The sequence below is a fragment of the Podarcis muralis genome, chromosome 1, assembly GCF_964188315.1.
Source record: "Podarcis muralis chromosome 1, rPodMur119.hap1.1, whole genome shotgun sequence".
Classification (NCBI taxonomy): Eukaryota; Metazoa; Chordata; class Lepidosauria; order Squamata; family Lacertidae; genus Podarcis; species Podarcis muralis.
In genome coordinates this window covers 108423182-108445036 of record NC_135655.1, presented here as the reverse complement: position 1 = coordinate 108445036, position 21855 = coordinate 108423182, and the positions used below count along the sequence as shown (strand labels likewise).

General features: G+C 42.9%; 1 protein-coding gene across 4 annotated transcripts in view; it reads right to left on the bottom strand.

Moving 5' to 3' along the window:
* Nucleotides 1-21855, bottom strand: part of CSRNP3 (cysteine and serine rich nuclear protein 3) — a 94680-nt gene that overhangs the window by 21151 nt on the left and 51674 nt on the right. For all 4 annotated transcript variants that reach the window (XM_077936856.1, XM_028747587.2, XM_028747603.2 and 1 more), the window contains one exon: nucleotides 9825-9995. In XM_077936856.1, the coding sequence (XP_077792982.1) occupies nucleotides 9825-9995 (171 nt within the window). The remainder of the gene's footprint in view (nucleotides 1-9824; nucleotides 9996-21855) is intronic.

The following is a 21855-nucleotide window of genomic DNA, read 5'->3' as shown; positions in this document are numbered from 1 at the left end:
GCAGAAGGTTCTCTCCCAGCCCTGCTTTCCAAGCTTCATTAACCTGAGATTGCAAGGGACTGACTTTAGGATTTTGTATGTGCAAATCATGTGCACTGCTGCTGAGATATATGTGGCTCCAAGACATCAAGCCTTTAATTTGGATCCTTGCAAATCTAAATGTGGACCAAACTGCAACCGTAGCATATTCAGGAAAGGAGACACCCTTGTCTTACATGAGCACTGGCCTCTTAACCAACCATAGGATACCAGGAAGGAATATGTGCTGCACCACTGTCTAGTCTGAATGAATGGAACATAAGCACAGATGACCTTATTTGGCTTAGTGTTACATCCAAACCCAGGGGTATGATTTGTTTCCCCCATACAAACCACGGAGCAGTAAGCCCAAAACAAACCTTGGTTATAGCTCATGGTTTGTTTGGAGATAAACAAACCATGAACCTGGGTTGAGATGTAATGCTAAACCAAACCATGGCTTGGCTCCTGTCAACGCAATTGTAAATACTGGAACCAGAACCAGAAGCTAGTCCCGTTGACTTCAGTGAGACTTAGTCCAAATCAGGTTACAATACTACGCACACAGAACACTAAGATACGCAGCCCAAAAGGGCAGTTTTTAATCCTACACTTCAACTAACATTTATTGTGTCAACAGCTTTCTAGTCTAAATCTTAGCCTCACAGTCACATCATTTCTGTCATAGCTTTAATTCCAATTTATACATAAGTTGGAAGGTTTTCTGAGTTGATTCTGCTGAATGCTGCTGTGAGCCCTGGGCAGAGCTCAAGTTGTAATGTGACTAAGCAAAATACACAAAGCATTTTTGCCATTGCCACCATTGAACGCTGATGTTGGAGGAACAAGGCAGGCAGAGGTTTCTAGGCCTGCTACTTGTGGGGCTTTGTGAGGGTGGACCTCCTTCTCCTCCCTCAGGCCATATCCATTCTATCCTATGGCCCCTGGTATACCCTTCCAGGGACCACAGTATTTGATTTTATTGGCATTTTACTGTTCTTCTCTGCTTAAGTTTTGATATATTTGAGGGATTGATTGTTCTTGCTGATGCTTGTTCTGCAGACTAGTTTTTACTGTTTGTAAGCTTCTGAATATTGTTTAATATAAAAGGGGTCTATAATCTATTTACATAAATAATTAGGTATTCATCAATTTTATAAATATTTTTTAAAGAACAACAATTTACCGTATTTTTCGCACCATAGGACGCACCGGACAATAGGACGCACCTTGTTTTAGAGGGGGGAGAACAAGGGGAAAAAATTCTTCCGCTCTCTGCCCAGCGCCCCTTCAGTGAAGTGGCAGGAGGCGCTGCGCAGAGAGTGGGAGAATTTCCCCCCTCTTGTTTTCCCACTCTAAAACAAGGTGCGTTTAAGGTGCGTTCAGGCGGCTACCTTGGAAGCCTGGAGAGCGAGAGGGGTCGGTGCGCACCGACCCCTCTCGCTCTCCAGGCTTCAGGTTCCTTTCGACCTGCTCTTTGGGGCTGGCGGGGGGAAGCCCACCACCAGCCCCAAAGAGCAGGTCAGGGAGCAGTGGAAAGGCTGCCATAGTCACGCGTCACTTCTCCAGCTGGGAGAGGGTCGCGGGGGGCTTCTTTAGCCCCGCGCGCGCTCTCCCGGCTGGAGAGGTGACGCGTGCCTATGGAGGCTCCTGCCATAGGCGCGCGTCACCTCTCCAGCCAGGAGAGGGTGGCGGGGGGCTGCTTTAGACGCGCGCCTATGGAGGCTCCTGCCATAGGCGCGCGTCACCTCTCCAGCCGGGAGAGGGTCGCAGGGCTACGGCGTCTTCGCTCCATAGGACGCACACACATTTCCCCTTCATTTTTGAAGGGGAAAAAGTGCGTCCTATAGAGCGAAAAATACGTTAAGCTGTAGTCCTATACCCATTTACTTCACGGTAAGTTTAATTGAACTCAATAGGACTTCTGAGTCACAGTGCATAGGACTGGTCTAAATAATTTGCTTTCTGTGTAACATTTTCCTTTTTGTCCAGCTTTGTGTGGGGAAGCCTGCAGATTTTCTTACCAGTATCTCTAATCATTACCATAAAGGGATGCTGAATAAATAAACCTAGCAGTGCATTCAGTAAGATTTTCAAGTTGTACTTGGACTATGTTCAAAGCTACTCTTAGTAGCTATTTAAATACAGTTGTGGCATAGCTCACCTTGGCCTCAAACCCTGAATCCATTCTCCAAAGCAGTCTGCTTTTTTATAGTTTATGTTTTACGTTTTGTATTTAAGCCAACAGTGTTTTCTTAGAGCACTCTGCGAGGAAACACCACCTGATCGGCCTTCGCTCACCAGTATCAATCCTTCAGGATATCCTTCTCTCGCAATTGGACCTCTCCATTTTTCTCATTATCCTCTTTTATTTCCATTCCCTCCTTCATTTTCTTCAGTCTGTTCCACATTTTTTATTGTCTCCCCCTCCTAAATATGTGGTGGTTTCTGAGATGGTTTACACAGCACATCTAAATTCCCATGCACCTTAGGCCCTCATGATGTCTGAAACCAAAAGACCCTCCCGCCAACTCTTTCTACAACTCTGAACAATAGCCATAGTGACAGCTTCTTCAAACTAAAGGCAAGGGCAGCAGGACCAAATAGTGGGTCTTGTGGGCAATGTAGAAAAATATTTGTGCTCTGTCCACACAGTAAAAGCCCAAGTGTGATGGAAGGCTCAGCGTTCCACAGGTAGTCCTCTCCTCCTGAAGATTCTCCAGAGTGACGCCCCATGAGCCAATGTGCACATGTGGAAGTATTTTGCATATGCACACAAGGTCCTGGGGTCCCAATCAATATACTGAAAGCCCTAGACAGAGCATTCTGTTTCTAGTGTCAAGTCCTGGTTTGCTGTGGAACAGGTGTGAAGGGAACAAGACTGTAAACCTTCAAAAGTGTGACCAAAATTATCGCAATGTGTGGACTAGTTCACACATAACGTGCCACATCGTTTGATTTTTCTGCAGTTGATGAGTATCTTTTTATTGACCGGCAGAGCTAAATGTGTCAGCTGACTCCACTGAAAAGGACTGCATGTGATTTAAGGGATATGACAATCCTACATCCATAGCCTAGGGATGCTTGAGAAAAGCAGTATTTGCAAATTCTGACACGAACTGATCTGATCTGCAACTCCCAGTCTAACATTCAGCTCTTGGAACGTAGGCTGGAATCCTAACTCTACCTGCCTGACTTGAATAGGATTTACTTCTGAGTAGGTAAGGTTAGGATTGGGCTGTTAGGCTACCCACCAGCTTTCACATTTCCCAAATATACTGATGCAGTTCTTAGCTCCAAAAAAGGTCGCAAAGTAGCTTTTTAAAATGTGTGCTCCAAGAGAAAATATATTCAGAAATGCATACTTTCAGAGAAAATGCATTTAAAATACAGGGCAACCTCAGAGGAAAACCCACTGAAATCAATGGGCATAACTAACTTAAATGATTTGATTTCAATAAGCATACCCTGAGTTTGACCTTGTTGGATACAGAGCACATACTTTAATATGTATTTAAATATGGATTCCCACCCCCCAAAGGAACGCATGGTTAATGCAGAACAAAATGGAATTCTGGGTGAATGCATGCAAAAATGACACGGGATGGAAACAGACTGGTTCGCCTGTCCTTTCCACAGTGTTGTTGCAAGTCATCACTAGATACTGTAGCCCCAGAACAATGAACACCTATGTGAGAATCAGGCTCTAGTCCCAACATCTATTTCATGATGTTACTTCTTTCACTGACCTATATTCCTTACCCCCATAAAGGATAAAAGGTAAAGGTACCCCTGCCCGTACGGGCCAGTCGTGTCCGACTCTAGGGTTGCGTGCTCATCTCGCTCTAGAGGCCGTAAGCCGGCGCCGTCCGAAGACACTTCCGGGTCATGTGGCCAGCGTGACGAAGCTGCAGCTGGCGAGCCAGCACCAGCTCGGCACACGGAAACGCCGTTTACCTTCCCGCTATAAAGTGGTCCCTATTTATCTACTTGCACTTAAGAGTGCTTTCGAACTGCTAGGTGGGCAGGAGCTGGGACCGAACGACGGGAGCTCACCGCGCCGGAGGGATTCGAACCGCCAACCATCCGATCGGCAAGTCCTAGGCACTGAGGTTTTACCCACAGCGCCACCCGCGTCCCCCCCCATAAAGGATGGGCACCCATAATAATTTCCACTCTCCACAAACCTAACTGAACCATTCCAGGTATGCCCCTGACACCTTCACAAGATCTCAGAAAAGCTGCCCTAGCCAACTTAAATATGACAGACAGCACAACTGGCTGACTGAAGTGTGATCAGGCCATTTTATTTTATTCCCCGCCCCGGAATGACAAAGACATTACACAGAGGCCCCGGGAGAATAGCCTATTACTCCATTAGGCAGATGGACGAGGTCAGAAGTCAAAAATACATTTCAGTGTGCCTTGTTATAGAAGGATTTACTTTGCTGATTATATAGGCTGCGGTTTGCTTTTGTTGGTAAGTCTACCATTCATTAATTTGAGGGCTTTGATGCCACAGCTGTACATGGTTTTTTTTTTTTTGTGTGTGTGTTTTAAAAGGAGTCACCGGCATTGGTTGGAGTCGCGTTTAAAAAATAAGGGACTAGGTCAGGGAGTCCAAGCGTTCCTGTTCACTTATGCAAGCTATATTTCACTCTCCCAAGTTCAGGGCGCAGGATGCTTTGAAATGCAATCGTCACATGCACTCACATCGCTTCAGCGCCTGAGGTTTGTAACTGCTTCCCAGGAGGGAAAATATCTCTCCACTGTCTGGTTTAATAACCAGATGAGACTCCTATTCAAGGCTCTTTCTGAAGCAGCAACAGCTTTGCTTCAATGCTAGGCAGGCTGCTGGCTCTGCGCCAACTCCCTTTCTCAACCTCATCACCAAGGTTATTTCCTGACAGAGCCACAATCCATGGACTACATTAGGAAGAGCGGATTTATTGTTTTCATTATTATTATCATTGCTTTTTTTTCCTGTACAGCAACTTTGAAACCTGGAACATGTTGTCTGATGCAAATCATATACTATAGCAGACTAAAGGACAAAACACCAAGCTGTGCACCCTTATAGCTTATTTGACAGAAAGAGACATGTGTAGTAATGAAAACTGGTAATTTCATTTCTTAATTTGTTTTGCCTATAGCTGACAAACAGTGTTATTAGCTACTATTACATTCGGAAACTGACCCAAACCAATTCGACTTAGCGTCTCCTTGTTTTTAAGACACCACACAATTCTGAAAGAGCCATAGGACAAAAGCATGTCCCTTTATTCCAAATGTCTCTGCTCTGAGCAGTCTGAAATTTATACTGTTCTGTTCCATGTGGAATACTTGTATGTGTTTTTATAACTGTGATGGGCTTGCTACACTCTCTCCCTCTCTCTCTTTATTGCCAGGACCTTATGGTGAAGGATGGGCAAAAGATTCTATGAATAAATAACCAAATAAATGGGCTAGGGGGGAACTATGCTAGTTTATCTTTGCAAATGATACAAGTTGTTGAAGACAGGGTTATCTTCTAGTTGAAAATTTATGATTTGTTGTTCTTCCTGGTTAATTTACACCAAATTTTGATTATATTTAGGAAAGCACTTTCTGGCTGTGCAGCAATTGTTTCCTAAGCAATGACATTTGCTCAGGAGGTATTGTGACTCAGCTTCTACCTTTTAGGCAGAATTTGACCCAGAGGTTCTAACTGGAGAAGCCCTTTTCTTTTCTATTTCTCCCTTCCCACTCCCACGTGCCCCTCAAAGTATTTTTACCCATCTCCTGTCATTTCTACCATTCTCCTCTCACACTCATCTTGTACTTTATCCCACCACCTCTCAAATTGCCCGTTTCTTTCATCCCTCCCTCCCCAACCGCACCTACCCCTGAACCCTGGTCCCTTTACATTAATTTCCTCCTGTTCTAACATCTTACATCTCTTATCCCCTTCCTTTCTGTAGCCAAGCAAGTGAAGAGGAACTGGGGAAGGCTGTACCAATGCGGCCCACCTAAAAGTGGCCCAAGGCCCTACTCTTTGAGAAACACTACTCTAGATCAATGCTCTTCAACTTGGGTCCCCAAATGTTGTTAGACTATAACCCCAATCAGCCCAAATCATTGACTAAACGGGTTGGGGATGATATGAACTGACTCTAGATTATTAGCAGTCATTGCAACGAAACCTGTGCTTGACTATGGGCCCCAAGCTTAAGAATATTCTTCCTCCCACCCCCTCAAATGTGAGTGCTATAAAACATCAATTTTACTCTCCAACCATCAAAACCAACCACTTTAAAGTGAGCCTTTTTCTTTGCTACTCCCAGGCAAATCCTCATCTTTACAAAATATCAGCATAATCATAAGCAAACTCTTGCCTAGAGTAGGCATGCTATTTCTGCACCCAGCAGCTGTCAATACCACAAACTAAACTGTTTGCAACATTTAGTTTCCATCTTCAGCTATAAGGAAAGAGTAATTTGTTTCACAGAGCACTCTTTTTTTAAAAAAAGTGAATATAGTACTTTGTTTCTCAAAGCAACTGGAAAACACAGCTGCTGTGAAGAGCGACGTTACTGAAGACATAGACCACAATATTGCCTTCCATTGCATTGTTCTGAATTCTACTAGCATACACTGCAGTGCCAGAAATGGTCTAATCATTTGTTCATGTTATCTGCTCCTGCACTAATAGACAGTGCTTAGTATTTATAAAGAATCTATGAATCTTCAAGCTGACCTAGAATGCCCATACCAGATACTTAAGCACTGCTGGCTGCACATAGAGTCGCCAGCCCTGCCATGTGCAATGCACTGTCATAATACAAAGATGATTAGCAGTATTTTATTTAGCAGTTTATATCCCACATTTCCAATAAAATGCAATACAAAACACACTTTAAAAACTCAGTAAAATCTCACGTAAAAATCTACAAGGTTAAAAAAAAAAATCACCTTACTCAGATGCCCAGTCAAAGATTCTTCCACATCTCAATGTCTCTCTAAGGGAGTGCACACACTGTATAATAATGTGCAGTCAGCATTGAATGCAGGCACTTTTTGGATGTGCTATACACACAGCATCATCCCCATGTAGTCCTTGTCCCACATTATTTTGTCAATCAAAAGCGTATCGTGCTAGAACAGTTTTAACCCATTTTGTGCAGAGAATGCCCTTCTCAAGCGCTTGCTGAATACATGTGTACACAGAGAATGCATCCTCAGGTCACTTCCTATTAGGGCAGGCCTACCGATATTATTGGACGCGGGTGGCGCTGTGGGTAAAACCTCAGTGCCTAGGACTTGCCAATCGCATGGTCGGCAGTTCGAATCCCCGCGGTGCGGTGAGCTCCCGTCTGTGGTCCCAGCTCCTGCCCACCTAGCAGTTCGAAAGCACTCTTAAGTGCAATTAGATAAATAGGGACCGCTTTATAGCGGGAAGGTAAACGGCGTTTCCATGTGCTGCGCTGGTGCCGGCTCGCCAGAGCAGCTTCGTCACGCTGGCCACGTGACCCAGAAGTGTCCTCGTACAGTGCTGCCCCCCGGCCTCTTAAGTGAGATGGGCGCACAACCCTAGAGTCGGACACGACTGGCCCGTACGGGCAGGGGTACCTTTACCTTTACCTTACTGATATTATAGGGCTGTGCCACTAAAATCCACCTCCATATACCAATATGTATCATTTGCATACCAGTATATCAACACACCAGTTTCCAGCCTCTCTCTTTTGAAAGTTTGTGAAAAATATGTTTTTTAAAAAAGTTTATGGAAACACCAATTGAGGGGAGGGGAAAAGAGAAACCTGTTGCACATTAGTATGGAAATGCACCCACCAGTGTGTATAGACAACACTGACAGTAGCTGCTGCTTTAGATGATGCTACAATGGGAAGGTGTGTAGAGGTAAAAGGTAAAGGACCCCTGGACAGTTAAGTCCAGTCAAAGGGGACTATGGGGTTGCAGCACTCATCTGGCTTTCACACCGAGGGAGCCAGCGTTCATCCACATAAAGCTTTCCGGGTCATGTAGCCAGCATGACTAAACCGTTTCTGGTGCAACGGGACACCGTGACGGAAACCAGAGCACATAGAAATGTCATTTATCTTCCCGCCACAGCAGTACCTATGTATCTACTTGCACTGGTGTGCTTTCAAACTGCTAGGTTGGCAGGAGCTGGGACAGAGCAACGGGAGCCCACACCGTCATGGGGATTCGAACTGCCGACCTTCTGATCGTCAAGCCCAAGAGGCTCAGTGGTTTAGACCACAGTGCCCTATGTACAAGAACACACAGTGGAACAATGACCCCTGTGCATTTCAGTGGCTATGTGTATACACAGCCCTACTCACACCCTTACAGCCATAACAAGAAACCTCCTTTCCTCTCCTTGGGAGGCCCTTCATATTCCATAACCAAGCTAAACCCATGTGCTTTTTGGAAACTTTCCCCTTCTTTTCTCCACCCAAATTCCCCCTTGTGGGTTCCCAATGCTCACCAGAGAACTCTAACCACAAACTCATGGACACACTCAATCTCTCTGGAACATAATAATTGCTTTAAACCAAATCAGACCATTGGTTCATCTAGTACTACTGTCTATACACCCTCTGTCAGTGACTTTCTGGGATTTCAGACCAGCCTTTCCCAGCCCCACCTTGGATTAAACCTTGGGGTTTAAACCTTGGACCAAATCATGTGCTCCATCTGTGAGTTATCCCCACCCCCTTTGTCAAACCCACTTGGGGATATTTCTTCCCTTTCTTATGCCACCATTCGGGGAACCATTAGAATCAATGCTGAATCTTTTATAGCTTCACACTGAAATGTCTTTCTCTCTGCCCAATTATTCCTGCTGTTCAAGTGTTCGAATAAGCAGAGAGAAGGAATCTAAGATTTCAGAATAGGCAGCAGAAGAGTAGGATTATAATGACTGACCTACATTGGTATTCTTAGATTATTCAGAGCCAACTACATTAACACAACTGCTATCTTTACTATAATGGGGCAACAGCAGAAACTGTATGATAAACCCAAAGCACACCCACCCTATTCTCTTATAAACGTGATGATTACTAGCTTGTGCAACAACGGGTTACACTATTTTATACATGTCCTGTTTGTTCTCTTATTTATATTTTGATACATTTGTAGTCTGCTTTTCTATACAGAATATTCAAAGCAGCCTATAGACGACAACAAGACAATATTAAACAAAAACAATGTAAATGATTGATCATTACATAAAGCATTAAAAATAACAAGCACATCCAGATCAAGCTGTCTATAAAGCCACTAGTTGGGTGCTGTATTTCAGCTGGATGCCTTTTGAAATAAATAGGTCATTTGCCCTGAGAAAGTCAAGCAATGATGGAGTCAGGCGGATCTCTCCCGGGAGGGCATTCCATAAGCTAAGGCCCTGTTCCTCATTGTTGACTGCTATGTATCTGAAGACAATTGGATACAGACCAGATCTTAATGCCCAGGCTGGTTCATATGACCAAAGACAGTTCTTCAAGTATCCTGTAAGCTTCTCAAGATCCTGGCCAATTTAGGTCTAGTTCAGCCACTTGGTTCCACAGTAAAGTCATTTGCCTGATCAGGGCCAGTTTCAACACACCCAGCACCATGCAAATGACCTAAAATGTGTGGTGCTGCATAAGTGCATATTACCATGGGGCCAAACCAGTCTACTGCCCACTGAAGAATGCAGGCATTATTCAGTAAGTATAGTAAACAAAGGGGACAAAAGCATGGCACATCATTTGAATGTTTTAATCTGCAGAGCTTCACTCTCCAGGTTTATTACTTACGGGTGAAATGATTTGAAGTGGATGGGTTGACACTATCACCACTGTCAGCGCTTTCACTGCTAGAAACGTCGTCATCCGATTCCCGCACCGAAGAGCAGGGCGAAGAGCCATCAACTTCTTCAAACTTCCTCTTTAAAATTCCACTCATAGCTGCAGCACTGTCACATGTACCTGCAAGAGGAACAGGTGCAATGAAGCAAGGAAACATTTGACTGCAGACCAGGCAATCAAGGTCTTTAAAGTCATTCTGAGATGGGTTTTCTAATACTAGAAATGCTCAAGCTTCTCATGAATAAGTTCCAGTGAGGGAGGGGGGCAGGGAGATAGAAGTGTCAACATTTGAGGCAAGAGAATTTCCTAGGTTCCCTCCTTTGTCTTATTAAGGAGTTTAAGAAAACCTTAACATCTAAATAATCACTGTAACAAGTAACACTGCTTTTCACAGAAAATTTAAATCCATGTATCCAACTAATTGGTAATGCTAATAAAGTTGCCGCTGAATGTTCCAAAACTAGACCTCATACAAAACTGATCTGATGGGATAAAGTCCTACAGTTTCCCTTTTTGTCTCACTTACATTTCAGGTTTCAATAAATCTTGTAAGAAAGGATGTAGAAGGCGGGGCGGGGGGGGGGGAGACTCCTGTTCCCGGCTGGGTATGGTGACACACAACAAGGTGTGCGGTGAAATTTTCCATACAGGGACAGTTAGGGACAGAGGCACCAGCTTGCAAGGGCGATTGGAGGGGGGGGGCATGTCACAAGTGTGAGCATCACATCTCCCTCCCTAAGCTTGGTAGAAGCTTCCCAGGCTTCGGGAAGGAGGCACCAGGCTTTAATGCTCCAATTTACCAGGAACATTTAGGGGACTAGCCTAGGCCCCTAGTCCACTGACCACACACCACTGAACACAGGAAGTACTGTTCCAAAAGGCAGATGTGTTTCTGAGGCAGTGTTTGGCATGCACTAAACTACACTCCTTCTGGTACATGCGTGAGAATGGGATTCAGCATGACCTCACAAGTCCAAGATCTCCATGGCAGAATAGACTTTGTGAAAGGGCAAACCAGACTTTGCTACAAGGCCTAAAAACCTTGTTCCATGATGCCAATCTTCCTGAAGAGTATTGGGCTGAATCTCTTAATTGTTTTGTTTATTCTTATAATCACAGGTATTCTGCACCAATAGGCTGTACTCCCTATGAGATGATGTTTGGTAAGAAACCATAAGTCAAGCACATGAGAATCTTTGATTCTGACATGTGGGTCCATACTCCACAGAGAAGCAAGCTCGGAAATGGTGGTGTGCATAGCATATTTGTGGGGTACAAAAAAGGTGCATACAGAGTGCTGATGACTGACACAAATACAGTATGGTTTACCAGGAGTGTTCAGTACAATGCAAAGAAGTGAGGGGGACAATGTGGGGATTTTCCAGAGTCACCCTGAAGCTGAAGAAGCAGAGGAAGCTGAGGATGATGATCAGGGTTCGGATTCCAGTTCAGTGGGAGGTGCTAGTGCTGCTGACAGTGACACAGCAGACTACAGGAGTGTGAAGGCCTCACTCAGACCATCTGACGGGTCTGACACTGAACTGGAAGAACCACTGTTTTCCATTGGCCACCATTCTCCTAAGAAAGAGGAGATGAGTGAAGACTTGCATCTAGTACGCAGATCTGAAAGGGCCACAAAGGGCAAACCTCCAAAGAGGTATGCTGATGAGTTTGCTAAAACAGCAACAGCTGTTGTTAGTAGCTCAGAGAAGATGTGGGAACCTTCAAGCTTCCAAGAAGTCCAGGAGTTAACCTCAAAGGATGTTGAACCATGGCTTAAAGCCATGAAGGCTGAACTTGATTCCTTAGAAAGGAACAAGACCTGGGAGCTGGTTCCAATAGTCCCAGGGATGAAGCTGGTTGACAGCAAGTGGGTCTTTAAGGCAAGGAATGGCAAGGTAATAAGACACAAAGCCAGATTGGTCACCAGAGGTTTTTCACAGGTACCAGGACAGGACTACCAAGAGACCTACTCACCCACCGTCAAGTATGAGAGCATTAGGCTTATGCTCAAGATTACTGCAGAAGAAGAGCTTCACGTTTCACATCACAATGTGAACACAGCTTTTTTGTACGGGGTGCTGGGGGAGGAGATTTATATGCTTCCACTTGATGAAGTGCAGGTACAGAAGGGTGTACGACACCAATCTCAGAAAATTGCTGATGTATTGACCAGGCTGAATTTGGTTGATGCAAATCCTGTGGATACACCAACGGTAACAGATTTCCAGTTAGGTGATACTGGTGAAGCATTTTCTGACACTACATTGTACAGATGCATTCTAGGCAAACTGAATTTCATTGCCAGATGTTCAAGACCTGATATAGCTGTGAGCACTAATCTGCTTAGCAGACATGCTACCAATCCTACTGTTCAGGATTGGAAAGCTCTGAAGTGCATAGCACACTATCTAAAAGGTACTATGCACTACAGACTCAGATTCACTAGTCAGGGATCTGGAGGTCTTGAGATATTTGCAGATGCAAGTTTTAGAAGTGACACCACAGTTGGCACAAGCACTTATGGGGTGTGCTACATGTACAACCAGAGTCTGTTTGACTGGCTGTGCAAGAAGCAGGCAACAGTGAGCCTGACTTCTTGTGAAGCTGAACTCAATGCACTGTCATATTCACTTATGGATTGTGAATGGTTGTTGCAACTGCTTAAGGATGTCAGGGTTAATATGAAATGTCCTACACAGTTGTATCAAGACAACAGGTCCTGTTTGGCTTTGCTAGCGTCAGAGAGTTGAAAGAAAAGAACCAAGTACTTGCAGATAAAGTTACATCGTGCAAGGGAGTGTCTTTGGAAAGGACTCATTCAGGTGTCCTACATGCCAGGAAATGAGATTCCTGCAGATCTGTTGTCTAAAGTTGTTAAGAGAGAACAACTTCAGTTATATGTACAGCAGTTGCAGTTGAGTTGAAATACTGTGCCACAGGTTACATGGAAAGGGGGAGGATGTTGAGAATTTCTTAAGGAGCAGACATGGGATTGTTAAGTGTCACATGTCTGTTTACATTCCAGCACAGTCTGCTGGGAACTTCCATCTGTTTGTATAGCTTTTGCTTTGATCTGTCTCTCTGAGAAGAAAGGGAGACAACATGTTTTCTTTGTCCTGATTTATGCTTAATAAATCTTTAGCTGTTAGTATGTTTTCACAAGCCTCACGCCTGTTCTGTTTGCATAGTATGCTCTGCTAATATAGCGTGCTCAGGCTTTTGAAGTCTGAGTCACTGATTTACGTCACACCAGAGATCTGGGGATCGTCACGGCTGGAAGGGCATGATCCAGCTGGGGGCTAGCCAGCTGGCATCTCGACCCCCGAAGGATGCCGACAAATGGGAGGAGCAAGCTCTTCCCATAGCCTAGCTCTCTGTCTGTTTCTCAAAAAACTTTCTCCCAGGCAGCTCCATTAACAGAAGAGAACTGGCCCAGGGAGGAAAATGCCACACGTTGTCATTTTGCAGATGTCACTACTCCCACTGGCAACACTTTGCTGAGAGAGAAAATCAGTAAGAACTAGGAGGCAGCAGGTTCTTCAATGGGTGGCAGATTTTAGCCAGGGGTCAAAACTTGGAACCACTTCCATTGACTCCATCCCTCAATTTTCCACCTCAGACAGAAGTCTCTCTACCTCCTCATAAGACCACTTTTGCAACCTACACTCCAAGTCCAGTGATGTGAGTTTTCCAGATTTTTTTTGAACCAGGAGAACTTCTGGGAAATTATCTGCTGCTGCATAAAAGATTGGGATCTGATTTAGTATGCTTGACTTTTATTTGATAAACAAAACCCTCCATGTTTATGTTTTACATTGTGTGTGTGTGTGTTGTATTCTACATTTTCCAGTGACAATAAGAAGTTGAAGTGAAAGTGTTGACTGGGGGGAGAGGGGCATTCAAGAAATGTTACTTTCAAACAAATTCATTTCTGAATATTTTTAATTTTTTAAAATTCATTTTTATTGCAACTTTTCAGCATAAAATACAATGAAAACAAATAAATCTAAATAAAAAAGAATATCATAAAAGGAAAAAAGAAAGAGGGAAAAAGAAATACAAAGCCCTCTATCAGAGGTAAATCTTAACCCTTGTTTCACACAAAAGGGTGTGGATCATTCCAGCTCTCACCTGGGAGCTTCCCTTTCTTCTCCCACCCTGGGAGAACTTCCCTTCCCTGCCTCTGACCCAGGGTCTATCACCTTCCGGTGCATACCTTCCTTAACCCAGGATATAATAATTTTACTGGAGTACTCATAAATGCTTTTAAGATCTGATAACTCAACAGAATACACTTCTTTCATATTATTAAAAATAATAATCATGAAGACCTTGAAAACTGTTAAACCTGCAAAAATGGATAGAATAACAGATGTGACTCCGATAGGTGACATTCCAGTCACATAAAAGCTAGAGGTTTCAACCCATGTAGATGGTCCTCTATCCAAACAAGCAAGAGGCACAATCACAATTCAGACACATTCCAGCCAGGAAAAGTGATTGAGGGGGTGGAATGGGGCTGGTGGGGTGTGTACTCTGAGGGAAGGGTATCCCAAGGGCCAGACAGAGAGACATGGAGGTCCCCAGGCCTACGTTCCCACACCAATATCCTAAAGGTTGTCACCTAGAAAAATATATTTGCAACTCTAGGCAATTGTGATTGATATTGTAGCCATTCATTATGCACTTAAAACAATTTTATGAAACAATCAATTTTTAGAAATGGGGTGTGTGTATGTCCCGAAAACGTTTCCATCCTGGAATGTTTTTCCACCCCACATCTCTGCCCACAACACTGCAGTCTGCTCAGTCTCTAGCTGCCTTATGAGTTGTGGGCACTGATGGGCAGCAGGAAAACCAACAAACACAGGCTGTACTATCTGTTCATGGGAATGTGTCCTCAGTGCTCATTTGTAAAGCACTTTGCAAATATCCATTAATTTGTCATATCATACAGTTCCGTGAAAAACAAGGGGAGAATTTCAAAATCATTCTGCCAGGGCAAGGTTTTTGCCCTCCCTCCCCTTCCCACATTGTTCTGGGGGATTCTCCCAACTTCCCAGATTCTACAGAGCAGGGGAAGGGAAATTCTGTTGCACAAGCAAAAGTCCTTGCTCAGGGCTTCTGCTGCAGGACTCATTACTTAAATCTTACCCAATGAAGTTCATCTTTCCATGCTGTGGGGGCATTTAAAATCTCACAGAGGTATTGCAACTACAAATCAAATCAATGACAGGACCAGAAGAAGAACGCAGAAATTGCTAAGGAATATATATGGCTTGCAAAAATATTTCTCTACCCCTAGAAATGCAAATGCTCAAATAGTCTTTTGAAAAGGCTTTGGGTGATGAGTTAGAAGATACGCTTAGAAATAAAAGAGAGAGAAAATATAGGGTAGGGTTAAATTAATATCTTCAGTGAAAGGATGTGCTTAATTCAACACTTGGCAATTCTGATACAATCCCATTTTATAAGTTGTTATTATCATCACGTAAACCAGTTGCTATGCAGTACCATCTATTCCTCCCAGCAAATTGCCTGGGAATCTCTGACTTGATCCACTTACCTAACAAGTCAATGTGCAGCCTTGCCAATGTTGTTCTGTGTTCACAGTGCACCATATATGGACAAACCTTCTGGTTGAAAATTCTAAGTGAAAAGTTAGCCCCGCCCACATTGGGCAACATTATGACCTCACAACATGGTGGGCACAAGCTATAACTAGATAAGCAATATGCATTCTCAAGTAGAACCTTTTACATCCTCAAACTGGCCAATTCCCCACTATATTGCTTATAAATATTATGGTGCATTTTCAAAGGCTTCATTATCTCTACCTAGCAAGAACTGAGCACCAGTCAAATGAATGTGAGGGAAGGGGAACCAAAACATCATATCATATTTCTTGAAGACAGAATACTATTCCTCGAAAACTTAAATCTGAGTTGTCTAGTCACTGGGGTCGCACTAATTCAATTGCAGTTTGACTTTGTCTATGAATGGCTTTGGTCTCAACCTTGAATAAGCATGCGATGGTATGTATACATGATCTGAATACATTTCCATACATAATACATTTTATTTTACAGCTCTCTGAAAACCTTTGCCCGAAAAGAAAGCTGTGTGGCTTGAATGATTGCATGCTTTGAACAAGTAGCTTTAGTTCAATAAAATGAAAATGCTTCCTTAACTTACTCAACACAGAATGTAATTCCCAAATCTTGCTTTCATTTTGTAAACTTGAAAATCATTACTGAGGATCACAGAATTGGGAGTTTGTGAAATGAGGGATCATCAGGTCACTTCTGTACAAAGGCAGAAAACACTGCACATTGACCACCTGAAGATTAACCCTCATAATCCAGAGCCAATGAGGTGTGACACAGGTAGCAAGACTCCGCAGGCAGCCGACTGCCTAAAAGACAACTGGGGTGTTATTGTTTTATTTTGAAGATAGGACCAATTGAGACGTTAACAGTCATGGCCAGCACTGTGAATTATACTCAGAAATGAACTGGCAATAAGTGCAGTGTGGTAAAAATGTGAGTCATGTATTCAAAGGGGATGAGGACTAGTTCTGGTCAAGAGTCTTGGCAATGCCTGATCAGCTTTTGTCATCAAAAGTGGGGAAACTTGTCTATCATTTGCTACAGAAGTAAGAGAGCCAGGTGGGAGAGGTGGCAAGGCGAAACTGCAGAATAACTATAATGCCCCACCCCCCAGTTCACCTTTTCCTTGCCGTTTGCAGGTATAATTAACAATGGATGTGATCAGCTTATAAGCAGAGAACCCTGGACTCAGCTGACAAGAGTGCAAATGTAGGTAGAAATCCTTTCAATGTTGGCACTTCTGTTGTCATGAATATGCTATCAAATGAACAAAAATTGTACCATCGAAAGCTCTATGAAAGGCAGGGGATGGCGTGACACTGATAAACTTATCCTTCTGGAATCCCAGAAACTTGCTGTAAGCAACACAATGAGGTTAGACCTGCTGCTCAGCTTCGCCTTGGCGTTAGTGCTTATTACCTTGTGCTTGAGGAAAATATGGCCACAGCATATGTAAGCTGTGTGGACTGATCAACACTGTGAACCTATAGTCTGGGCTGGTTCATATGTCACCCTAGACCAAACAATGGCTTCATATGAATGAGCAAGTAATGTACACTCAGGTCCCACTTTCCAAACGCATGCTATGTGAAAATTCACTTATCCATCCACGAGGAATTAGTACCCAAAATCTCACTATACACATCACAGATATGCAAGCAGCCAGAGTCTGTCCACTTCCTTACTTGTTTGTGCTTTGCTGGGTGGCAATAGCCATTTTCAGGCAGAAACCGGGGAGGGAGGGAGGGAGGGAGGGAGGGAGGGAGGGAAGAGGGGGTCAGACAAATCAGGGAGCAGGAGAAATCAGACAAGTCAGTTTTTCCTTTGTCTCTCCTTTTCTGGTTGGCTGCAGAAACCATGGAGGGAGAAGGGAGGGAAATGAGACAAACCATGGATTAGAAATGTTCCCATAAGAAAGAATGGAAATTATAGGCTCATTATGCGAACCTTCGCCTAACGAATGATTTCTAGTGAATGCATTGTGTTTGGAAAGTGCGAACTGCATGCAGGCTCCCAGGGATGAGATCACGTCTGCTTTGCTCCTCCTGGCCACTTTGCTGCTACACCACGCTGAGCTAAACCATGGTTTGGCCAAGCATGTTGTCCAAATCTGGGCTCGTGGTTTAGCTCCCTCCAGATAAACCACAAGCTCTTTCTGTATTCTTATCATAAAGGGTTGCCTCACAACAGGCCTACAATAACAAACCTAAATCCCTAGAGTAATGCATTTTGACCACAAGCAGTAATTTCTGTCCTTTAGAATCATTTTTGGATAATTCAGTATACTGTGAGACTGGAATACATCTAATCTTTTAAACATCCAGCTAAGCAATGGCTATTTGGCTCCTGAAACACTACACAGCATATGGTAAATGATGAAAAAGGGAGAGGTGAGTCTTTTGTGACTGTATATCTTCATATTAGCTGTTTTATTTTGTTTGGATTTGAGATTACTGGTACTGTCAGTTTGGATTTCTTTATTGATTTATTGTATTATTGTATGCTGTTCATTACTAGCTGCTGCAATTTTGCAGGGGGGAAAGTGTAATGTCCCTTTGCTAAATGCTGCATCTTTTCCTTCCAATATTTTGCAGAAAAATTATAGCACATTATAAGCTGATAATGATGTTCCATATAGAACATGCATATGAGCGCTGGCATTTTAAAAATCCATTCCACATTTTAAAAGATAATAGCCCAAACGCTTACTCATCCCTGTAATTGTCCCTACCATCTATGGAAGTCAAAACCCAATGGGTTTAAATATGTGACTCTGAAATATTAAGTTTCAGGTCTTCTTATATTTACATAAGTTTATTAAGACTATATACTGTGAAGAAAACCAAACATCTAAGAACTACTATTTCTTTTCTTCTGACATAAACAATGGACTTACTGTAACAGTATGTGAATGGGTGTCTGTCTGTACCATCTATAACTAGTTTTTAGTCTTTTTCATAGACAGGAATGGGGGTGGCTTAACCACTTACATTTAACATAAAATCACTGCTGGATGATCACTTCAAGGATCCATCTATTCCAGCATCTTGTTGCCAACCAAATGTCTTCAGTAAGTCTTTACATGGCACACAAAGGCAGTGGCCAATATCCCTCCTCTGTTGTCTGTGCCCAATATTCAGAAATGCTATTCTCGGTAGTGGCCTTCTCGGTAGTGGCGCCCGCCCTGTGGAACGCCCTCCCATCAGATGTCAAAGCGATAAACATCTACCTGACATTCAGAAGACATCTGAAGGCAGCCCTGTTCAGGGAAGTTTTTAATATGTGAAATTTTAGTGTATCTTTCATCTTTGTTGGAAGCCACCCAGAGTGGCTGGGGAAACCCAGCCAGATGGGTGGGGTACAAATAATAAATTATTATTATTATTATTATTATTATTATTATTATTATTATTATTATTATTATTATCATTTTGATGCTATTATATTATGATTCTATGTCTTAATTGCTTACTACATAAAATGTCTCAAAGCAGCTTACAATTAAAAAAAACCAAACCAAACCAAAATGTGCACATACATGAATTTAAAACAAACATCAAAAGAAATAAAATGGCATTAGGAAAAGTGCCTATCCTACTGCTCCCCCCCCCCCAAACCTACTAAAAGATGAACACCAAAACAGGCATGGTCACACCATCATACCATATGATTCCAACTAAGAATCAAACGGCCAGGTAAAAAGGAATATGTGTTGGCCTGGCACCAAATAGTTGGTACCGATGGCACAAGGCATTGCTCCCTGGGGAAAGCTTTCCGCAGTGGGGAAGTACTATGCCTCTGCAAAGGCATAGTTCCTGGGGTTCCAATTCGTGACCCACGCAGCCTACCTAGGGAGACTAGAAGCACTGCCAAAAAAAGAAGGAGATATCAAGTAAAATCTTTTAACAGCGCAACAACGCTGATTGACAGAAGAGGTTCTACAAAACAAAGTCTAATGAGTCATATAGTTTCACAAATTACTGATTGATAAATTACATTTATACCTTAACAAAAAAAAATGAGCTTTTATACCTAAGATCACATACGTTCAATGACTTTTAGCTTAATTCCCTAACACATGGGTAGGCAAACTAAGGCCCGGGGGCCGGATCTGGCCCAATCACCTTCTAAATCCCGCCCTTGGATGGTCCGGGAATCAGCATGTTTTTACATGAGTAGAATGTGTCCTTTTATTTAAAATGTATCTCTGGCTTATTTGTGGGGCATAGGAATTGGTTCTTCTTCTTTTTCCAAAATATAGTCCGGCCCCCCACAAAGTCTGAGGGACAGTGGACCGGCCCCCTGCTGAAAATGTTTGCTGACCCCGCCCTAACATATCCAAAAAGGGAGTAAAGACTTAAAATTTAATATGTAATGTGTAAGCAACTTATTACAAAGCCCATAATTGGAAAAAACTTTAACTGCTATCTGACCAACCACGAAATTCAAACATAACCCAAGATAAAAAAATAATTTTTATTTTTTTAAAAAAAGATTTAGTTCTGACATACTGAACATTGCAAGCTAAAGGCCTAGAAAGTAGTGCAACCTTTTACAAACTTGATTTAAATCACCTTTCAAAACTTGCTACTTCAAAGCTTGGAGCGGGGAGAAAACTGGTGGGAATGAGGGAGGAGGCCGAAGAGAGGAGGGGATTCAGAGGAAGGAAGACAAAAGAAGGCTAAAAGTCAAGCCAAGGGTAAAGGTATAAATTAGCAGTGCCTCTGGCAAGAATCAATTAGTGCTGGACAATTCAGCCTTTACAATATTCTTTCATTGTCTGCTTTCCTTCCTGGTTACAGATACATGATGTATCCCATTCAGCAAAAATCTCCCCTCTACATTTTTACGCCCAGCAGGGCTTTTAAGCAGTTATTGTAAGTGATGATCTCTGGTAAATATCACAGGTAATACTTATATAGAGTAGGTATACAGAATTAACTTTCTGGCCAATCACATTCTTTGTGTGAATGGTTTCCTAGGAAGGAACCACTGCCTGAGTTTTTTTGCATCTGCAGCCACCTTGATCCAACAGGAAAAATCTGGAACAGTGTCTTTGGGCACATCTTTTGTCCGTGGAAATGCTACAGCAAGCTCTACCACAACTGCGTAAACCCTCATATCTTAAGGCTCCACCAGGAGAGGCAGCAGAGGGTACCTGCAATGGCACCAAAGCAGTCATTTCATATGACGGAAAGAGCCTAGAATACTACTATCCTGTCTGGCTACTAGATATATGTGTGCCATTCATCTCATTCATTGACAATTGGTGTTCATTTTGTTTCATCAGGTAAAAGGGAAAGTTCCGCCCCCTCTCAGATGTCAGAAGCACAGGGTGACATGTGAATCATTAGAGTGAGGCACCTACATATAAGCTGAATTAAGACCTCTTCAAAAACCATTTCACCCCTTGCTTCTAGACATGATGAAATCAGAAATGGGCCATTCCCCTTGAGAATGAGCCGAAGGGATTGTCTCAATTAGTGGATCCTAGGCTAGATCCAGACCAGTTAGCCACACTACAGTCCCACTGGAATCAATAGGGCAAGGGAGTTATTACTAGGGAATCTTGTGACTTCCAAGAGGAAGTGGCCTGATTTCTACCTCTTGTGCTAATGTGCACATCAGAAGCTATTCACTGGTTTTGAAATATCCCAAAGACTCCAATACAGTCTCTAATAATAAAAAAGTATCAAAGTGCATTAAAATACATATTTTAAGATAAAATGCATCTAAAATGCATATTTATATTTAAATCTGATTTTTGTGATTTGTTTATTTTTAATGTAGAATAATGCAGAAATGGCACAGACTAAATTTACGAGTGAACCCATGAAGAAGTGGCATGGACTAGAAAATGGATTGCTTTGCCCCTGCCTAGTCACACCTAGCTTTTAGATTACTTTCAAAGGGGTCAAAGTACAGTTAACCTGGTCTGAATCCAAACCACCACCATGACCACAGTGGTGCCCTGCAAGACGAATGCCTCACAAGATGAAAAACTCGCTAGACGAAAGAGTTTTCCATTTTTTGAGGTGCTTCACAAGACGAATTTCCCTGTGGGCTTGCTTCGCAAGACGAAACATCTTGCAAGTTCTGGTGAGTTTGTTTCCTTTTTCTTAAAGCCGCTAAGCCGTTAATAGCTGCTAAGCCGCTAAGCCGTTAATAGCCGCTAAGCCGCTAATAGCCGTGCTTCGCAAGACGAAAAAACAGCAAGACGAAGAGACTCGCGGAACGGATTAATTTCGTCTTGCGAGGCACCACTGTATTTGAACATGTGATCTTTCTCGATTCTGGATATTAAACCAGTTTATCCAGAGTCAAGAAATTATTATTTTTTTAAAAACCAGACGTTTGATACTTCTGTA